The sequence below is a fragment of the Silene latifolia genome, chromosome 1 (assembly GCF_048544455.1).
Source record: "Silene latifolia isolate original U9 population chromosome 1, ASM4854445v1, whole genome shotgun sequence".
NCBI lineage: Eukaryota > Viridiplantae > Streptophyta > Magnoliopsida > Caryophyllales > Caryophyllaceae > Silene > Silene latifolia.
The window spans coordinates 126,049,991-126,072,379 of NC_133526.1; the positions used below are offsets into that span (position 1 = coordinate 126,049,991).

Sequence of the window (22,389 nt, forward strand, 5' to 3'; positions counted from 1 at the left end):
TCATCGAACATAACATGTGCATAAGTTGAAATCACAACAAGCAAGCAAATAAATTATCTGAACATCTCCCCTACTACTAAGAGAATAAAATTCTCAAGTAGTTTTCCCGCCTAACTTACACTACTCTTTGATGGACCAATCTAAGTTGGGTCGTCGACTTTTAATAAATCAAATTTGCTTTTGCGTCAAGTCTAACATATGATTTGAATCAATTGAAAACCTATACATGGAAACAAATGTATGCTTTGACTTTTCGAATAAATGCAATCCTATACATGGAAACAACCTCTCATATTATGCAATCTTTACAATATTATCCCGAAAATATGCAATCACAATAAATTACCCCCTAATATATTATGCAATTTTACAACATATCAATTGCACTATCGAATTATGAAATATTTATTTTAGTAATATGGAGTATATGGAGTATGGAGTATTTTTTTAAATAATGTATAACAATTTTTATGTATTTTCTTATAGGAAATAGAAAGTGAAAATGTTAGTTTTAATAATTTGTAAATTGTCTTTTTAGACGCGTAGTATATTATTTTTACCAGTTTTCTTAATAAGGCTAATAGGTTTTTTAACTAGATTTTACATCTAACTTAATTTCATAAATTAGTTCCCCTTATCGATTTAACATTATAGTGTTATTATTAATAGTAAACTTTCTTTTCTATCTACTTACTATTATTATATTTAGTATATTATAACATTAAATTAAAAGTAGCTTTAATTTATACAAATAATTTTATTAAAAGTTTCTTTTTATAAATTTCATCTTAAAAATACCGTGCTATAGCATAGGAACTACACTAGTATTAGATTAAGTATGAATCATTCCCCATGTTGGTTTCTCCTAATTACCTATTAACCCTAGCTAAGGAAACTACTCACTCATGATCAAGTTTAACATGCTAATAAGGTTGTCAAACATATTAACAAAGCAAAACACGATGAATAAATGAAAGTGATTAATAATAATTAAACAAGAGTAAAAGAGAATTATACCTATGAACATGATTCCAAATAATAAAGCAAAGAATAAAAGAAGAGAACTTGATTGATGGAGAGTTGTCAATTCTCCAATAATAACCCAATAATTTTCAATTACCCAATAATAACAATACTTGAACAATGATTAAGGAAAGATTAAAGTGAAATGGTTGAGATTAAACTATCCTAATCTAGTCCTAGTCTAATGGTTGTCTCATTGTCCTCCCTTGAACCCCCCCCCCCCTTGTGATTATTTACAAATGGGGTATATATTGTAGTACATCATTAGGTTAAGTAAGGATAGATTAGTAAATAACAATGCTAAGTTTTAAAGTAGGGAGATGCAAGTCTTGCGAGGAGATGAGCATATCACGCTAGTGCTACCACGAGACGCTCGGACCAGGAGGGGAGACGCTCGAATTGTGAGGGAATGATCCGAGCGTCTTCAGCACGGGACGCTCGGATCATAAGGGGAGGATCCGCTCGTTTTGTGCCTAAGCCGCTCGGATTGTTGCACAGTGTGATCCTTGCTTCACGGCCTTTAGTCTTTGCATACTCCTTATTCTTGCTTTGTCGGTCGTCGTTCTTGCCTCTTCTTCATACTAATCCATCTAAGGTCATCATCAACCTTCCAATTATGCACGAGAGACGGAAATTCCGCCTCATTGTCCTCTTTCCTACAAGTCATACAAAATGCACTAGGAAAGCAAAGTAGAAGGATTTGACGGACATAATGGCCATGAAATATTATAATAGTATGCAAAATAGGTTCAATTAGGGGACTAAATGTACGCAAATAAGAGTCACATCACCCTAATTGGGTAATTTGGGAGTTTTGGGTTATTGCTGGCATTAGTTGGTGATTGTATGATTGATAGGAGGTGATTTCATAGAGGAACGTTTCTGATCTGCTGTTGTGACGATTGTGGTGATTGCATTTCCAGGTAGGGTTTCCTACTCAGTATTGTTTACATGATCTTGAGATAGTGTTGGTTGTTGATTGTTGGTTGTTGTTTACTAGCAATTGTTTATATCGTAATTGAATTGGAATTGTTAATGTTGTAGTTGGTTGTTGTTGTTGTTTGTCTATGGTTAGCGAGGTGCGCCCTCGGCTGAGTGGAGTCACTTGCGGGAGTGGGTTAACGCCCTTGATTCGCCCGTTGTGGAACCCGCCACAAGAGAAGATGTGGACATTAAGGAACATGGGTTTGCGCTCGGTATAGATGAGCGGGGCTTAGGTGGGAACGGCTGCGGTCCCCCTATAACACCCGCGAATTTCTCTTTTGACATTTATAATTTATTTAATCATTCTATTACTTTATTTTATATTTTAAATTATTTAATTTAATTAATTTCGTGTTAAACATAATTTTTATAAAAGTTACATTTTTATAAGCTTGTTTATATAAATAAACAAAAAAATAAATAAATATATATATATAGTCGGATATTAATAATAGGTATAATAATAATAATAATATTTCCGTCTTATGTTACCGTCTGTAAAGATCGCCGCATTTCTCTTGTAAAGCTATTTTAGTTCGGACCAACCCGATTCCGACAACACAACACAACACAACACACTCAGCTACTCTCTAACTTAAATAATCTTATTATTATTATTATTATTATTATTATTATTATTATTATTATTATTATTATTATTATTATTATTATTATTATTATTATTATTATACCCGTCCCCACCTCCTTCATCTCTTCCTTCCTTTTTCGAAACCTCACCAGCAACAACAACAATCAACAGAGCAAAAATCCCTTTTTAATTTCCGTCACCTTCAACCTCCGATCCCGTCCCCATTTCTCGACCAAATTCCATAATTTTTGTACCTTTCTCTTCCCCTTTCTTTCCTCCTTCTTTCAAGGTAAGAAAGTCTCATTTTTGTAGTGGTTTCGTCTTTCGCCGTCTTATAAAAATGCCATCTTTGAGCTTATTTATCCCGTTTTCTTGCTCTCTGATGAAGGATTTGAAAACCCGGAGCAGTTTGAGTCGGAAATCGTGCTCGTTGAGGAAGTTATAAGGTAACGGTGATAGGTTACTCGACAAAGTTTATATGTCGTTTTTCATGTTCTTATGTGTTAAAGATTGGTTCTTTATGCTTTTCTCACTTGTATGCTTGAATTTATCGTGTCAAATCCCGTCTTAAACTGTGTCCTCACTAGTGTCGAAATATAGCTCAATGGACATGAAACGGAAAGAATACGTACCAAATTGCTTGGTTTCTAGCTTTGGGGTAGGTGAAATACGTGGAATGCCAAATGCCTTTTTGGTGGCCAAGTAATGCTGGTTAATTGTTATTCCAAATTTTGTTTTGTGAATCATAACAACAGTCATCAAGGGTAACTAATCAATCTTTTACATCATGTAATACTAAGAAAAGGAGATGATAATACCAGCGATAAGGATACCTTTTCTAAAAGTCGATTAATGAAATGAGTACAACAAAAGTATACATGTAACACGTGAATACAAGGGACTGCTATGAGACGTTTTGAGCTCGTTTTTGGTCTATGGTTGGTTGGTGGTTCGAGCCAACTCTCTTACTTCCGTCTCAAGTGTATATCCAAGTATGATATGGGTCCTTTGTATGGTTAATTTATGCCTTGTACCATGCTTAAAAACTTGTCTTAAGACAGACGCAAAACTGGAAATTGAAAAGTGAAACAGGGGACTGTTTTTGGTGTTTTTGGACGCGATTTGTGGGCCGAAATTGTTGTTGGTTCGAGTCAATTTGATAACTCATGTCATGTGTACATATACAGGTGTGAATTGGGTCATTTGTGTGTAAGAAATTCCGTCCTTTTCATGCTTAAAATCTTGTCTTAAGACGGCTTCACAAATTGTCTAGAAACCATGTATATAGGTTGTGAATGGGTGATTTTCTTGGACTGTTTTGAGTCGATTTCACGGACGATTTGAGCCAATTAGTTAATTTCCGTCTCATGTGTATATCCATGTATGTAATAGATTGGATGTATGTAAGAAATTCCACTCTTTTCATGCTTAAAATTTCGTCTTCAGATGGTCACAAGTGAGCCTTTTGAAACCGTGAAAATGGGTTTTGTTGGGCTGTTTTCACGGACTGTTTTGACATGTTTCTTGATGCTAAATTGAACCATTTTCTTTGCTTACACCTCAAGTATATGTACATGTTTAGATTGGGTCTTTTGTACGAGTGAAACCCGCCTTGTTTAGGCTTAGAAAACTCGTCCTAAGACGATTGTAAGAAGAGGAATTGCTGCGTTTTCCTTTGGTAATGATGTTGCTGAGTTATTGTTGCTGTGCAGGAGCTGCGGCCGGACCTTGCAGGCCGTGGCTGGGTAGTGTCGGGGGTGCGGCCAGGCCGTGGCTGGGCAGGTGCCGGTCATGGCTAGGCCGTAGTCCTCGTTGGGTTAGTTTTTATCCGTGAATTATTTCTGTTCGGGTTTAATTAATTTGAATTTCCGTCACATGATTTACTTATCTTAAATTCATTATTTGTCATTTATTTATATATTTCTCACATGAATCATAAATGTGGAACTTATTATTTATTCATGCCATAATTATATGAAATATCTTCATTTATCTATAAAATGAGCTTTATTTCATTTATTCTCATTTATTTATCGTATTTCAAATACGAGTAATTTATTCCACATGATTAATTGAAATTAGTCGTATTCTTGTAGAAATGCCATAATGCCATCTTATATGCTTGACATTCATTTTCGCCCTACTTGTGTTGTTCTGGCAAGTACGGGTTTGGCCTACTGTCTTTGTCTTTGGCAAATACGGTTTGGCCTACTTGTCTTTGTTACGCAAAATACGGTTTTTGCCACTTGTCTTTGTTCGGCAAGTGAGCCATATCTTAGTCATTCCGCCACTTTCGTTCTGTTCTGGCGATTGGGGTACTCGGTCTCCATTAGTAGTCGAGTCTTGGGTGCGTGCTGTGCTGGCGCACGTTGAATCGGGATGTACACCCGAGAATCTGCAGATTTAGACTAGGACCGTATTATTATCGTAGTCCTACCCGGGGAAATTATAGTCTAAGAGTGATAAATGTCTTGCATTATTTGGATGGTTACTTTGGTCATATCTCCTCGAAATACGTACTCGTGGCTAAGTGGTCTTGTCTGCTTTCTTTTTTTTCTTCTCCAATTATTTATTATTGCTTATGCTTTACTTACTTGTTTATTTCATCATTTCTTTTATCCTTGTTGGTTTAAACATGTATGATCCCATGTTTAGTTATAAATCGATTCACTTATAACTTATCTAATATGATTATTTGGTCATGTTCTTTGTTATGTTCGTTTTGACATTTTGTGGCTGGGAGAACCTTGAGTTACTCCCCACTGACTGTGTCTTTCATGTTTACATGAATGACAGGTTTGTGAAGATGCATTTGTGGGGTTTAGACGTGTGAGCTAGCGAGCACCTTAGACTAGTAGTCGTTTTATTAGGATTTCTTAGACTCACCTATATTGTTTTGTCGTTCGAGGGATATATTTTCCCTCACCTTGACTATCACGTTTGTATAATTTAATCTTTATTTCCGCATTCTTTATTTGTGTTTTAGATTTTAATGAACCCACGCTTTATATTTTAAAAGTTTCAAAAATTTCCTAATTTCCGCGTGAATTTATAAGTTATATTTTCCGCGTTATTATGGGGGTTCACACCCCCACTGGCGGTGTGGATTACTAGTTGCGGCCATAATCTGGCAGGACTAGACCTTCAGGCTAGTCAGGTGATTGGTGATGTGACGGTGTTGGAGGATTGTGTGTATTGTTGTTGTATTATCTTATATGTGTATGTAGTAACTGGCCCCGTTTAATTATTTTAAAAACTGTGGTGATCCACTCGGGGATGGTGAGCAGTTATTGAGCAGGTATGATATGAATGCGCGAGGGATAGTTGAGCTTGAGTCATCATGAGTCGTTTAGAAGTCTTCCGCTGTGTTGTCAAACATTTTAGTTACTTCAGTTGGTTTTTGGATTAGGAACAGTTGTATCTTACTTTACAGTTTTTGGGTTTTGATGTATTCACTTAAACGATCTATTTAAAGTATGTTCTATTATGGTCTATTTGATATTTATTGCCTCGGGTAACCGAGATGGTAGCACTCTCATGCATTAGGTGGTCTTGGTAAGGCACCTTAGTGTATGAGGGTGTTACATTAAATGCTAATTGTGATACTTCAAATGTTTTGAGTTATTATTATGACATCTTGTTATCAGATTGGTGATGGTAAATGGATAATTGTGTTATCATAAGTTGGATGGTGCTCAGTTGTGTGGATGTTTATAGATGTTGATATAGTAGGTATGGGCGAACTTCGAGGACGAAGTTCATTTTAAGGGGGGGAGACTGTAATACCCCGTAATTTAATAATATTTATAAGAGTGAATAATGCAATTTAAATAATTAATTGATGATATTAATAATAGGAATTGCCTATAAGACGATAATTAAATAATAAAGTAAGTAAGCAAGCCGGGAAAAGTCATTGGGCCGTGTGATACGATTTGGAGGACCGGTTTTATTGGCGTAATACATAAGTGATCGGGATTTGTATCGGGATTTAATAATAGCAATAAGGAAATAATAATAAGTAAAGGTAATAATAATTATATCAATAATAATCTTAATAATAATAGTGTAATAGTAATAATAGAATTAGTAAAGGAAGTAAGTGGAAGTCCCACTTAAGGTAAGACTAACATAATATGTAATAATAATAATAATATTAGTAATTCCTACAATAATTAGAATAAAGCAATAGTTTCCTAATTGGCCTCAAATACTCTCTAAACCTAGACTATATATATATATATATATATATATATATATATATATATATATATATATATATATATATATATATATATATATATATATATAGAAAAATAAATCACAAAGAAAGAAGAAGGAGATTTAAGAGGCGGAAGAGCAAATAAGCGATAAAAGATAAGATCGTCGTAATTTATGTATATATCGTCTTAATAATTTAAGTTAACGTTTATTCATTGTATGAACCACCGTAGGCAGTGCCGTTGACCTTAGTAGTTGCCCTTGACCGTAGTGACTCCAATAGGACCAACCGTGGCCTTTGTCGACCACCGTAGGTGGCAGTTTTGGTGTCTTAAAGGGGTAGTGTCGTGAGCTTTAAGACGGATAATGTAGCTTGTGTAGTTGTCGTATGAACACGGGACTTAGGTGGTTGGTTATGTCGGCTAGGCACGGTCCTAATGGTGGTGTCGGGGTGGTGAGTCGTGGTTGTTGGTACGGTGGCTGTCGTGGGGATGGTTGTTACGGGTTGTGTTGTTTATATGGCTCATGTGTCGCGTATGGTTGGTCGTGGGGTGTCATAGGGAGTTGTGGTAGGTGGTGGGATCACCATGGGTCAAGGGAGACCACGGTGGTGGCCCTGGTTGTCGAGAGGCGGTGCACGGTGGTGAATGGGGTTAGGAGTTTGGATGTGTCGGGTTTCGTGGGGCTGTTTAGGGCATGTTGTTTAGGGTTGTAGGAGGTGGTATAGGAGGTGGCTACTGGTGGTTGGGTTGAGTTATGGTGTAGGGTAGTGGTTGATAGGATTGGGTGGTGTTGGAGGTGGTTGATGGTGTCGGGATTGGTGGTTCAAGGGTGGTGTGTACACGGGTGTAAAACCGTGTATATGGGGGTGATGATGAGTGTTGTTTTGTGTCGGGTTTTTAATTGGGTGACTCGGGTTTTTGCTATAATCGAGTTTTAATATCGTAATCCTTTAATAATAATAAATAATTAAATAATAAATAATAATAGAATGTAATAACTAACAATTAATGAAGAAGTTACAATATGTGTGTTAGGTGACGATTTGTGAAGGAAGTATAATTGGATTTGGTTTCTTGATTATTGGATTGCTTTAAGCTACTTAATTGGATTTGCTTGTCAGGTAGATTAACTACTCAACTATACTATATTGGTAATTGGAGAATTGTTGAAAGATGGATTATTATTGTAGTTGTTGTCCTGAGCATATCGTCGTAATTGTTGTCTTGAGCATATTGATATCATTGTTGTCTTATGATCATATTATTATCTTGTTGGTTGGTTCTCTGTTGTTGATTGGCTTGTGAAAGAGGATTGGCAATGCTATGGGATTGGTTGGTCGGTTAGGCACGGGATTGAGCCGTGGTCCTGTACAGTTATGGTCGGTCAGGCACGGGGATGTGCAAGTGTCGTGGTCGTGTACGATTTATGGTAGGCCAGGCACGGTGGTGTTGGGAGTGGCCGTGGACCTGAGCAGTACACCGTGAGTGGTGTCAGTTGTGTTGTACGGTTGATTGTGGCATGTGACGGGACACGGTTGAGCCGTGTGAGATGGACGTGAATTAAGCCTTTATCATATCGTATTGTATTTGTTGTTAATCCAGATAGCTTAGAAGTGCTCTTAAGCTAATTTTTGCTTCATTAATTTTTAGGATTAATAATCCTAGTCAAAGTTGTTCCATATTCTCCAAAATGTCCAGATTAGTCGTTGCTTTCATGACTTAGGCTAAGGAGGAGGCTTTGGACCTCAAATTTGACGATGGTCCAAAACCGGGTGAGGGGCTGTTTGTTGTTGTTGCAATTTTTGTTTCAGAAGCTGCTTTAGAGCTGGTATACATGCACTGCAGGATGAGAATTTGGCATGTGGTTTTTGTGTGGCGGTGGCTGACTTGGATATTGAGGAGTCTACTGATTCCTCTTCTGCTAGTAATGGAAATGGCTTTGCGGAGGTTAGGCCAACTTAACTTCCTAACTCCCTATGATTGGCATAATCTGGAATTGTAGGGGTTTAAATATCACGCTCGCCCCTACAATTCCAAAATTAAGAGCACTTATAAGTAATAAGTATTATGATTTTATTTTTCTTACTGAAATGAAATGTAATGTAAGTTGTATTAGTCCGTTATTTAGGCCTTTTGGTTTTATGAATGTCATAGGCATGGATGCTAATGATAGTTCTGGTGGCTTGTGGGTAGGTTAGCGAAAAGAGGGTAAGATTAGCCATGTTAGGTCATGTAATAATTTTATCATTCTACTCGTCGAGAAATGGAATGGTCTTTTATGGTACTTAATACTCTTCTATGGTGCCCCAAGATCTAGTATGCGAAATTCAGTATTGGAGGACTTGGATTGTTGCATCGAAAGTTTTCAATATCCATTCTTAACTACGGGTGACTTCAATAAAGTGGAATATGCACGTGATAAGCTAAGTCGGACTATGGGAACAATAAGTGGGGCGAATGACTTTAATAATTGGAGGATAAGTAATGAATTGGTGGATATTCCGTTTAAAGGTCCCCGTTTTACATGGTGTAATAATAGGAAAGGCAACAAACGGGTTTATGAACGTATTGATCGGGCTTTAGGATCTAAAGATTGGTTCTCTTTATTTCCAAATACGGGAATAAAACACTACCATATTCAAATTTCGGATCATGCCCTAATTGAATTAGATTTGAACCTGACACGAAATGTTTGTAAAAAACCGTATAAAATTGATGCTTGGGTCTTTACACATAAGGAATGCCTCCAACTTATTAAGAACGTGTGGGCCTTTCACTTCTCTGGTTGTCCGGCATGATTAGAAAGCTTGAAACACATTCCAAGATGGGACGATTTTGATATTGATTTGGAGCGAGGTATGGAGAGAGCGATTAATGGTGGAAGTGATGTTTTTTAAACAAAAATGAATGATGAAGTCCGGGAATTTTTGAAAGCAACAGCTGTTTTTTGGAGACAATGGGCAAAATTGAAGTGGATGGTGGAAGGAGATACTTGTACGAAGTACTTTTATAACTGGGTGAAGGGACGAGCGGGCAGGAATTTTATCCTTGGGATTAAAGGTAATGACGGCACATGGGTGTATGATGTGGGGTGGGTTGGATGTATTTTCCAAAAAATGTTTAAGGATTTGTACAATCCGGTCACGAATAGGGACGAAGATGTGAGTACTCAGGCTATGGAGGATCTATTGCGTGGTTGTACGAAATGTATAACTAGTGATGATGCAGACCTTATGGATTGCCCTTTTACAGCAAAAGAGGTGAGGAGAGCGGTTTTTTAAATGGGAGCGCTTAAATCACCAGGCCTGATGGTATTCCAGGCATTTTTTTTACCATAAGTGCTGGTTTGTCGTGAAAAAGGATGTTACAAAATCTATCCTTTCAATGCTGAATTCGGGTGTGGTACTTAAAGAGCTGAACCGCACTTTTATCACGCTGGTTCCGAAATGTGATAATCTGGAAGGGGTTAGCGATTACCGACCTATTAGTTTGTGTAATGTGCTTATGCGAATTGTTACTAAGTGTATCACAAACCGTTTAGCTAATGTAATGAGGTATCTTGTGGGGGAATTCCAAAATGCTTTTATACCAGGGAGGCAAATCTCGGATAATATTCTTCTGGCCAATGAAGCGCTGCATTTCATTAACTCACATAAGAAAGACAATACTGGTAGATATGCTTTCGAAGCTGATATGAGTAGGCTTATGATCGTGTGCGATGGGACTTCCTGAGGGCTGTATTATTAAAGGTGGGATTCCTCGTTAAATTAGTGACACTCATTATGAATTGTGTCACTACGATTTCGTATCAGGTTCTTTTCAATGGGGCACCTCTTGATTTGTTCCTGCCAAAGTGTGGGTTCGGCAGGGGATCCTCTCTCTCCATATTTGTTTGTACTATGTATGGAGGTGTTCTCATGTAATGTGCTTCAATCTCAGGCCGATGGTCGGCTAAAGGGTATTAGTCTGGGACGTGGAGTAATACCTTTGACGCATATATTCTTTGCGGATGATGCGGTCTTCTTTCTTCAAGACCAAGAAGATTCGCCAAAGGAGCTAAAGGAAATCCTTGACAATTACTGTTGCGCTTCGGGTTAAGTTCTCAATGAAGGTAAGTCGGGGATCTTGTTCAGTCCGAATACGACACTGGTGAAGGCTCATCAATGTTTAAAGACTTTTAAGATAAATGGCAATAAAGGAATGGGGAAATATCTTGGGTTTCCTATGAATTTTCAGGGATCAAAGAAAGAATTGTTTAAGGGTCTGGTCGAGCTTGTTATGAAACGGGTTTCTTCGTGGAATGGAATTTTTCTATCACTGGCTGGAAAGCTGACTCTAATTTCATCCATCTTATCAAATATCTCTAATTTCTATCTATCGGTTTTCAAAATTCCGATAAGTGTGACAAATAAGCTGAATTCTCTTTTGTCACATTTTTGGTGGGCGGGTTGCAAATTGGGGAAAAAAATTCATTGGTGTTGTCAAAAATTTCTTAGTTTACCAAAACGTGCTAGTGGCCTTTGTATTAGGAATATTGAGGGCCTTAATCAGGCAATGTTAGCAAAGCATTCATGGCGGATACTGTCGGGACATGATTCTTATTTTAGTCGTGTATTTAGGAAGAAATTGTTGAGTGTTGATGGCGTCCAAGAAGGCCTAAGGATGCGGAAATGTACCAACTTATCCTGGGGGCGAGGAGCGTGCTTCATGGTTTGGAGTTTGTTCGTCATCACGTGAGCTGGAAGCCGTGATTGGATTCCGGCTTAAACATTTGGACCACTAAATGGGCTGGTGGACGGTGTCCGGAACCCAGAGAGGGCCTCTTGACGATGGATCATGTTGTATTAAAGAATATAACAGTTGGTGATTTAAGGCGGAATTTGGTACCTCGAATGATGGTTCATGGAATGAGGCACTTATTCGCTATTTGTTCATGGCTGAGTGTTGTGATCAAATTCTGGCCATTCCCACTTGTAGGTCGCAGAATACGGATTCTATTTACTGGTTGCATAATAGCATTGGTGATTACACTGTGAAGAGTGGGTATGGAGTTATTTTCGAGAGTTTTATGCAACAAAAAGGTTTGAATAAGGATAAAACAAGGATTGATGAAGATGGTCGTAATTTCTGCAAAAGGAAACTGTGGAGATTACCGGGACCGAAAGTGTGGCAGATACTCGTGTAGCGGATCATTACTGACTCTCTCTCAGTGGGGATTAATTTTGTGCGGCGAAATATTATGATTGATCCCACTTGCAAGGTTTGTGTTCATGATGGTCTGGCTATTGGAACTATGGAACACTTGTTTCGCGACTGTGAAATTGCAAGGCGTGTTTGGGCCTGTACGGACTTGGGCATTAGAGAGTGTCAGAGTTCGAGGATGAGTATTGGGAAATGAATTATAAATTGGATAAACTATTTGGGTAAGCTTGAGGATGCGGAGTTCTATTTGGTGAGATTCTTTGCGACATTATGGTGCCTATGGACAATGCGGAATAGAATTATCTTTCGGGGAAAAGTTTTTCACCCAAAAATGATTCTTAATGAATGGTCTAGAATGGTAGGTCTGGCTGATCAGGTTGTCAATAGGGTAAGGGAGGTGAAGGAGATTATGGCTGCTGGTTCTTACATTTCAGCGGACAATCACATTTTGGAGATACGTGAAAGTAAGCTGATATGTGTTATGAGGATTTCTAATTCATGTGTTCACGTAAGGATAATGGTGGATGTGGGATGGAAGAGTAATACGTCTGTCGGTATTGGATGGGTGGCCTTTGCGGAAACATGGGATTGTTTCTTTGAAGGTTGCCGAAGTATTAAAGCAGAATAGCCTTACAAGCCGAAGCTCTTGGTATTCGGAAAGTCCTCCATTGGGCTAGACGACGGGCCTTATGGCATTTGGAAATCTCTTCAGATTGTCTCTCACTTATCTTGTTTTTTGCAGGTGTCGAGGTTGCACATCATCTCACAAAAGAACTTCTATTTTTTTTTTATTTTTTTTTTTTTTTTGTAAAAAATCCTTAAAGATTTTAATTCATATCACAAATATCATTACCGGCTACAACAGAAAACTCCGCCGGCAAATCTAACGTCCAAAAACGCTTACCAACATACCACGGTCTAGTATGAGCTAATAAATGAGCTAACTTATTCAGTTTCCTACTAATATGCTTAAAAACAACAAATTCGAAAGATAAACAAAGTCGTCTTATCTCGTCAGCTCACTTCTTCCGCATCGCTTCTTTGCCAAATCTTCAACGATACCAAGACAATCACTCTCGACAATCACTTTCCTCGACCCCATCCTCCTAGCTTCCTTTAACCCCAGTAATACCGTCTCAGCTTCAGCCATAGCCACTTCGGTACTTGATTCACCCTGCACCACCACTGCCCATTCCACCACACCCTCCGAATTCCGGCTTACAGCTCCCAAACCCACGCCTACACCCTCCATAACCCCCGCATCCGTATTCACCTTCGACACTCCATGCCCCGGTCTTTCCCAACTACTATTCCGTACCTCCTTCTCCAAGCATGGTACCCCCTTATCCTGCAAAGCCTCCATCTCCCAAACTAGCCCCCATATCCTACTCATAATCTTACCAATGTCTCATTTCTCATCTTCAAAAACCAACTTATTACACTTCTCCCATAAAACCCAACACGTTGTTAAGAAAATCACACGTTCCTCCTCCCCCAACGCCTTCAACCCTAACTCTATCCATTCTCTTACTATCATCTTTTCATGGTTTATCGTTTATTTATATTCCTAGGTCGTTTAATAGTATTGTTCATCACCTTGCCTGTAAGGCTATTGACTAGCTAGGATACCTTTATTTCAATTCATTACTTGTTTATTTCCATTTATACGTTTGAAATAAAACTGCCTTCTTCATTATTCTTTTTTTTTTTTTGACAGTTGGAACGTTATTCTTTTTTACCTCGTATATACAACATATTAAACTATCAATGTAATTTTCATTACGATTCATCCAATGATATAACCCATCAATGGTGGAAGTTTACAAGTTTTGGGGTACTATTCTATTGTGAACAAAAAGCTCAAAAGAAAACCCAGTGCTCGAGGAACAATTGATCATCATCATCAAAAAAAAAAAAAAAAAAAAAAAAAAAAAAAACTCCGTATTATTCTCTACCTATCGAGGTAGTTGCATATTTCAATTTGGCCAGTGTCATTCAACTGTTTACATTTTCTTTTCGATAGGCCATACAGCAAATATTCCACCCTCTATCCAACTTATGCGGCCATATATGAAATTTCATGTAGAAGTGAACCGTAAACAATAATGTCAATGCCAATTAACGGCATAAATTACTAGTATAAAAACACTTCCTTGCTGTGTATTCTGTGTACTATCAACCAAGTCATAGTAAATTGGTAATCGATGGACATTGGAGATAAATTACATTAATCAAAGTGCAACAAACTACAAGGACCCCAAAATTGCGCAAACAGCTCCATTCAAACAATGGTCAACACTACTTCAGAGAGCTGTGAATATAGCAGCTCCAGTGACCAGAGATGGAATACCGACAGGAGTAATCCAGACTGAATTACCTAGCAGTTGACGGTACATTACACCTCTTTACCTGCTGCATATTTGCAAGTGTCAGTAATGAACATTCATTCTCAAAATCTCCATGGGTAACTACTCACTTGGGCGAGTGGATGTATTCGCAATGGATTGCTTACCTTCAACATTACTTTGCAGGGTTTTATCGGCTGTTCGGTTTGCTGTTTTGGCCGCGTTTATAGCTACAAAATCATTGAACATCCAACTTAGTATTTCAAAGATAGATATCATTAAATCACTCACAGAACCGGTTAGAAAGCTGTATGGATCAGTGAATTAACCTTTGAATTTTCTTTTCTTGGTGGCCCTTTTCCTCTTCCTGTCCTCCTTCGTTAACTCAGCGTCCTCTTTGATGTCTCCTTTACCAGCAAAGACCTCCTCAGGAGCGAGCATAGCCGCGTCTGAAACCGCCACTGGAGCTATCTGTTCATAAAAACGGTAACAGGAACTGTAAATCCTACTCAACTAAGTATTGGTCGATCATCCAAGGACATGGACCAGAAACATTATCTTATTATGCTTTTTGTCCAATTTTTGTGCTAAAAAATTATAATTTGTACCTTCTGTATAATAAAATAGTACCCCATAATAGCTTTACTATTTTTAATGAGACACCAAAACAAAATTTCCTACGTCTGCCACCGCACTAAGCATGAACCCTGAATCACAATCCTGGATAATTTATTTACTACCAGTCGGAGCAGACAGAATCTAAAAAAGAAGCATTAAGCATGAGATGAGTTCATGAGCCTCATACCTCTTCCATGGCTAAAGCTGGAACATTTGTCGGGATAGTCATGTCTTCCATAACCTGTCATGGTAATGTTGATTACACACGCAGACCACAGACAAACGGGTTCACTTGTATCTGCAGAGCGGATGAAAGCTAGGAATAAAATGAGGAAAGTATACCGGCTTGGGAGCGAAATGGAAGTGAGAAAGTGCATCCAGTTTCAAACACAGCCTTTTAAAGAGTTCACTTGCCTGGAACAAAAAGACGGTAATGTGTGAAATCCTATGTCCAGGAAACAGCTTACATAAAGACACGTGCGCACAGAGGATAACAGAACATCAGAATTCAGGCGTGAACTGACATGACATTTCTTGATCAGGTCTGCACTGACCTGCCTGTACTGATCAGTGCAACTCATTTTCTTATTAAAGAAGCCCCAATGAAACTGATTCAATCATTTCAGGATGGAGGCAGTATTAGGTTACATACATACTCGAAATATACTTAAGAACACTTAAAACGAGGCTGACAAATGACAACCACTCGTTTTAAGCATATAAATCTGAAGCAAATATTGCATAAAACAATCCCCCACGTCACCACCCACTACCACCCTCACCAACCAGAAAGCAAGTGAAAAGGGAGGGTGTAGATATGATTAGTACATAGAGTATAAAACAAAGTGCACTACGCAAGCAGTACATAAAAGTACAAGGTAGTGAGATCATTATCCACATTCATCCAATTATATGGAGTATGAAAGCATTATCCATATAAGCAAATTATTTGCTTTGCCCACAAAGAAACAGAAGTTACGTATAAATAATCACCTCTTTTCTCAACTCATCGTTATGCGATAAGGGTGCAGCAGCAAGGCCAGTCTGCTGAGCATATTCTTCCTGCAATTATGATATTTCAACAGCAAAGATTCAGGTCAGTCCATCAAATTGAAACTTCAGAGATAATTTCTATAAATCAAACACAACTTGATCCTGAACGTGCACTAACCTCATATATTTCAGCAAGACCCTTCTTGCTCTTATTATCATCCTGTTGACAAAAGGCAAAAGATAGGCAAAATCAAGTAGATGAAAGACAAATGGAAAAAGATAACAAAACCAACTGGTAATGAAAGTTATAGGACATCTGTATGAAAGAGGACAAACTGACCAGCTCCTTCCTTTCTTTAGGTGCTGCAGATGGCAATTTAGGAGCCCTTTGTACATCATCAAAACGTCCCTGTGAGCATCAAGAATTTCAGTACAAAAAGCAAGCTGTCACAATACTATATGTGCATTCAAACTGCAAAGTAAGCATAGAATACAAAAGACAAGAGGACCCTACGAAGCATATTTGAACTTTAAAGTTTTATGGTCATCGTCCCTATAACAGAAATTTGGAAACTTTCGGGTAAGCTTCAATCCCCAACCTCATGCAATGATGGTGGATCTTGAGTATGCCTGTAAGCTTCAAATACATGTATCTAATTCGATAATACACCAGAACAGAAGCAGATATCACAAATTTGCAAGAACTAGATTTGACCAACTGCTTCAACTATCAATATCTCGATTCTCTAAAATTAAATTCTTTAGAATCAATCTACCACAGGCACCTCCAAAGACTGCAATTCATCTATGGCCAGTTTGGAGAAAGGCATTCGATTCTTAAATTTGGACTTGGCCCAAATTCTTTGTTTGGGTGTTCTAATAATTTTAGGATTTGGACTTGGAACAAATCATGAGTATTTGATAGAAAGCCCAACATATATGATCCAAATAACATCTATAAACATGTCATTTTGAAATTTTTTCTCCACACACTCAATTCTCTCACCCCTCCCTCACCCCAACATCTATACCATGAATCCATGATAATGCTCCACTAGTTTCTCTCGCGGTCTTTAATTGTTGCTCATTTACCGAAAGACAAAGTGAGTCCCAAAGTCAAATTTCAATCAAAAAAGCAATCTCCCATTTGGCTGATTTTTAATTGTTGCTCGAATGTTATGGTTTGACACTTTGACTACATCTTCCACTACTTGAGGATGGTTAGACGGGACTGATGTAGGGAAATTGAAAATGAAACTGTAATAGTTTGATTAGTTTCTGGGGAATGAGTTTGGAGAACAATTTTAAATATGTATATATTGGAATTTTTTCCTATCAATGTTGTGAGATTGAAATCCAAAAATTTCAAAATCTTTTGAGTTTCCCAAACAAAAATTCATGTTCCCAAACACTATCTTAATGAGTTCTAAAAGCTATGAACTCTCCAGACGCCTACATATAGTATGGTTCTGAGATTCTCCTTGTTAGAGGATGCCTGTTTACAAACATTCTAATACGGATTTTTAACAAATACTAGCAAAACAACTGTCCACAATCACATGAAAAAGATAGTTCTTCGAAAACATATTGGGAGGGAACTGATTCGGAAAAAGAATTGAATCCAACATTTATAGCAGGAGAATCTTGAGCATCTAATCAGTTATTCAGTTAACCCAATGTTTTACAAATATCAGTGCGAGAAAATTAAGGTACAAAGAAGAGATAAAAAGCTTTACCTCAGATATTCTTTTCTTAATAATATCTTCAAGGGATGTTGTAACCTCCTCTGTGATAACTGGAGGTGGCCTTAGATTGTGCTCAAAGTCTAGATCAACTTCCAAAGCACTGTCTCGTGGCCTTTTAGATGCTGTAACCTACTCAGTGCAACGAAAACGGGACTATTAAAATAGATAATAGCATGGACAAAACAGTGCTGATCCTAGCACAATTTATCCCCGTGACTTGTCGAAACAATTTCCTGAAGCATAAACAGTTACCTCGCCCTGCATGGTCCAATCCTTGGCCGCTAAATTCGCCTCTTCCATCTGTTTGATTTTAGCTTGAAGTTTCTTCCGCTCCCTCTCATGAGTAGAAAGATTTTTATCGCTCTGCGGAAGGGACCACGCATCAAGTAATAGCAGTACAAAATACAAACACGTGCTATCTCAAAGAGGAACAGTAACCTGAGGTTCATCTCCGTCATCTGATTCTGATTCATCAGATTGATCTGATTCATTAACTTGTTCTGGTCTTCTTTTTGGCATAAAATTCTTCTCATCTTCCATCTCTGAGTCAACTGATTTATCCACTTGTTTCACTCTCCTTTTTGGCGTCTTCTTATTCGGAAGATAGAAATCTTCATACCTGATTTGGAAAAAAAAACAAAATTAAACAGTGCTTGCACAAAACAAACTGCCTATCTGAAGGATGAATGGAAAAGAATGTAAACAAGGGAACAGAGATTTGAATTATTTGAGTAGCAAGCATGCTTTACTATAACTCAGTTACAGCAAATGGAAAACATCGGCAGGTCCAGCAAAGTATGAATCACAGAATTTCTAAACATGCCAATAATCATCAATGTAACTCATATACTCTCAATGTGAATATTTTTACATTCCAGACAATAGCTCGTATATACAAACAACAGCATACCTACTTATCAAGAAAGTTCAAATGAAAGTGTTCCGAATTACGAAGACATCTACTTCACTGCGAAAAGAAGCGCAACCAGCTTAATGAGAGTCATATTACATTAGTCTCTCATAATACAGTTCAAATAAAATAAAATAAAAAAGTATTCTTTTTGAAGAAAGAAAATACTCCCTCCGTTCCGGTCATTTGTTTACCTTTGCTTTTGTCACAAAGACCAAGGAAAGGGGAGGGGACCATTTGTGGGTAGTGGTATTGGATGAGAACTAAACAACAATAATCCAATTGGATGATCAAATTACCTATCAAAAGCCTTCCTGATATAGAAAAGTAAACAAATGAATGAAACACCCAAAAATGGAAAAGGTAAACAAATGACCGGGACGGAGGGCGTAGTAGTCTTGGGAAGTAGTCGAAGACGAGATTCACTCTATTAAAGTAGCAGTCTACTAGTCATCATAGTTGTCATTGGGGATCAAAAGAACACTATTCGTCTTTTTCTTTCCTAATAATAAGCATAAACTATATCCATATTTTTCTCTCTTAATAAGTACTCCTATATAGTTTTCCAACTTCCCAGTTCCCACACCATAGCATGGAAACCAAAACAAAAAAACAAAAAACAAAAGATACTGCAACATATAAGAACCTGATCTCTTTTGTGTTGTCTTCATCATCGTCGTTGCCTCCTCCATACATGAGAAGCTACAAATAAAAAACAGACATTAAATAATGGACAACATTTGTGAAACAAACATTTCACCTCAGTGGAGTTAGAGTTCTAGAATTAGATGTATAGAAGTGGGTATTTCAATTGTTCCTAAACAGAAAAGGAGACGATTACCTGCTTCTCCATGGAGAAGTTACAAAGAGAGATATTTTCTAAATATAATTGATCCCAAAACCCTATAAAACAATCATCAGCTTCATCGGAAATGAAAAGTTAGCTTTTTGTTTATATATATCACCTATCACTACAAAACTGGGAAAGGGCAAATTACATCGACGACATTAATCCGGTGCCTCAATGGCTCCCTCAAATAAGCCCTCGGGTTGCTCATCTGTAGTTCCCATATCTACACCCTACCCTTGGCAAATTCAGTGACGGAGTCATGCTTCTATCCTACTCCTAACTAATGTAGTTATGATGCAAAGCAAACTCAACTACACACCTAATTTGTCTACAACAAGCATTCAACAAAAAACAAATTACTTGCTAAATTCTAGAATCTATAATTTCATGAGATTACAAATTAACGAAGTTGAAAGTAAAATTGCAAAAAGAAAACAGAATTAACCTCATTAAGACCACCATCTTCCATATCATCATCACTCTCACTCTCTTCATCATCATCATCATTACTCCTTTTATTCTTCTTATTCTTTTTCTTTTTCTTGTTCAAATTATCCTCACCCTCATACTCTTTTTTCTCCTCTCTAACTAAAAAATTCTCCAAATCCTTCATTTTCAAGAACTCGTCTTCCACTTCCGGCACACCATCACCATCATCCTCCACCTCTTCCTCTTCCTCGTCCTCTTCATCGCTTTCGCTTTCACCATCATCTTCATCCCCTTCTTCATCCTCATCCTCATTCTCAAAATCCTCGCCGTCTTCCTCCAAACTCACATCCCCATCATCCTCAAAATTCCCGTTTTCTAACCCAATCTTTTCATTTCCCTTAAAAAGACTGGAAATTTGAAGTGGGTTTTGCTCAAAACGCTTGATATCCCTCTTAAGTGAAGAAATCAAAGGATGAGATTGAATATCAATCTGCTGCCAAATTTGCTCAGCATCAAACCCATCTGTAAGAAGCTTATCAAATGGTGATTTAGGTGAGTATGGTTTGAGGAATGCAAATAGATATTCAGAGGCTTTGCGAGAAGCGAGAGAAAGGTCTTCGTTTTGAGACAGAAACTGAGGCGGGTCAGTTGATTTGAGCTTGTTAATGGCTTCCATCACTGTTTTTCTTCAATTGATTTCGCCAATGTTGAACGAGTTTTCAAGGTTTAACGGTTGTTTTTTTTTTTTTTTTTTTTTTTTTGCAAGAAATAACATAAAACACAATAAACTGCAGAGCTTCCCCTAAAGATTATGAAATATCCTATTCACTCCCCTGGACAAAAGCTAAGAGAAAGAACAAATGAAAACGAGACGCAATAGACTTAAAATCCTGGATAATGCAAGTAATAGACGCAATAGGCTTATCCGCTCCGGCCACCTGCAAAACGAAGACAAGACAATCCGTAACCAGTCTAACGTGAAGATACCCTTCCTCCAACGCCCATTTTAGCGCCTGGATTGCAGCCTGACCTTCAGCTTGCAGGGCAGAAGAGGCAAACGATCGAGCATGCGCAGAAATCCTTAAAATCCCATCACCGTCCAACAAGCACCACCCCATGCCAGAACTTCTATCAGTCCTCCAAGCAGCATCACACTTAACAGTACAAACATTTCCGCACATAGGTCCCCCAACAATCCAATAGGGAAATGAATTTCTAATTCTCTTTGCTAGATCAAAATCAGAAGAGAAGTCCAACAAAGACGGTTGAAGGAGGCAATCAGCCTTATTGCACACAACCTCATTCATACACTCAATGTCACCAAGAATAGAATTGAGGGCACCCATAGGCCAAGGGCGACAACTCCTGAAGACCATATCATTCCTACAACACCAAATTCTCCAAAGGGTAGCGATAAGTGGAAAAAAGAGGGAGGTAAGATCTGGGCCAATAAAGAAATACTTGATTCAGTTTATGAACCAAATCCTCACATCAATATCCACCCCCCCAGTGATTCTAATCCCTAAAGGGCAGCCAAACCAAAGAGCTTTTGCAAAGCTACAATCTCTGAAAAGGTGAGAGATAGATTCCACACAAGAAGGTAAGCCATCACAGAGAGTACAAGAGGAGCGCCAACTCATCTTACGTTTGAGAAATTCAGACCCCACGGGAAGGGCATTAGCCATAAATTTCCATAAAAACACCTTTAGTTTGTTAGAAATAGGCAACTTCCACAGCTTTGATTTGCAGAAGGCCACAATGGTATGAGGCATTCTAGAGCGATCAGCACCCGTGGTAGGTCCATCAGATAAGGCCTTAGCAACATAGTAACCCGACTTGACAGTGTAGACACCATGCTTAGAAAATTTCCAATAGAGGGAGTCATCCAAGGGTTGACACGGAATATAAGTTGCAAGGATTTTCTTTGTAACTTCCTCACCCGGATCAAAACCAAGAGAGGAAAGATCCCATCTTCTGTGATTATCATAGAGGTCACCAACCAAGAGCGTGGAGTCAATAGGAACGTCAAAAGAATCCCCGCAAAGATCACGAAAACTACAACCCTCTATCCATTTACTCTTCCAAGCATTAAGTCGAGATGAAGATCCAATTGACCAAGCAATGTTATTGTAGATAAGATCGGAACCCCAGACAAGGCTTTTGAGAGCCCATGACGACGCATTGGGAGCCTTCCAACGATTCTGGAAAAAAGTATCATCTTGGATACCAAGCTTGGGACCAATCACCATACTAATAAGACTACCCGGATCACATAAGATTCTCTAAGCAGATTTAGCAAGGAGGGCTTGATTAAAGCAACCAATATTGCGAAGACCAAGGCCCCCTTCTCCCACATGCCTACTAAGAAAGTCTTTACTACACCAATGAATAGACTTATTAGTTCTAGCTCCACTCCACCAAAAATGCACCATCAAAGACTGAAGTTTTGATGTTACACTTACCGGTATGCGAAATACC

General features: G+C 38.1%; 2 protein-coding genes across 3 annotated transcripts; both read right to left on the reverse strand.

Moving 5' to 3' along the window:
- Window positions 1-14,124: 14,124 nt before the first annotated feature.
- Window positions 14,125-20,660, reverse strand: LOC141608925 (M phase phosphoprotein 10-like). 2 transcript variants are annotated; one of them, XM_074428249.1, is made up of 13 exons: window positions 19,928-20,660; window positions 19,279-19,334; window positions 18,161-18,341; window positions 17,975-18,085; window positions 17,714-17,851; window positions 16,318-16,386; window positions 16,156-16,197; window positions 15,978-16,046; window positions 15,327-15,398; window positions 15,172-15,225; window positions 14,696-14,837; window positions 14,534-14,596; window positions 14,125-14,430 (listed from the first exon to the last, which is right to left on the reverse strand). In XM_074428249.1, the coding sequence occupies exons 1-13, from the start codon at window positions 20,585-20,587 to the stop codon at window positions 14,417-14,419; spliced, it is 1,671 nt and encodes a 556-aa protein (XP_074284350.1). In that variant the 5' UTR covers window positions 20,588-20,660; the 3' UTR covers window positions 14,125-14,416. The 2 variants fall into 2 exon arrangements, with proteins under 2 accessions (XP_074284350.1, XP_074284347.1); XM_074428246.1 differs by having other exon boundaries at window positions 14,125-14,433.
- Window positions 20,661-20,732: 72 nt separating this feature from the next.
- LOC141655326 (uncharacterized) lies at window positions 20,733-22,160 on the reverse strand. The gene is made up of 2 exons (XM_074462412.1): window positions 21,391-22,160; window positions 20,733-21,294 (listed from the first exon to the last, which is right to left on the reverse strand). The coding sequence occupies exons 1-2, from the start codon at window positions 22,158-22,160 to the stop codon at window positions 20,733-20,735; spliced, it is 1,332 nt and encodes a 443-aa protein (XP_074318513.1).
- Window positions 22,161-22,389: the final 229 nt, after the last annotated feature.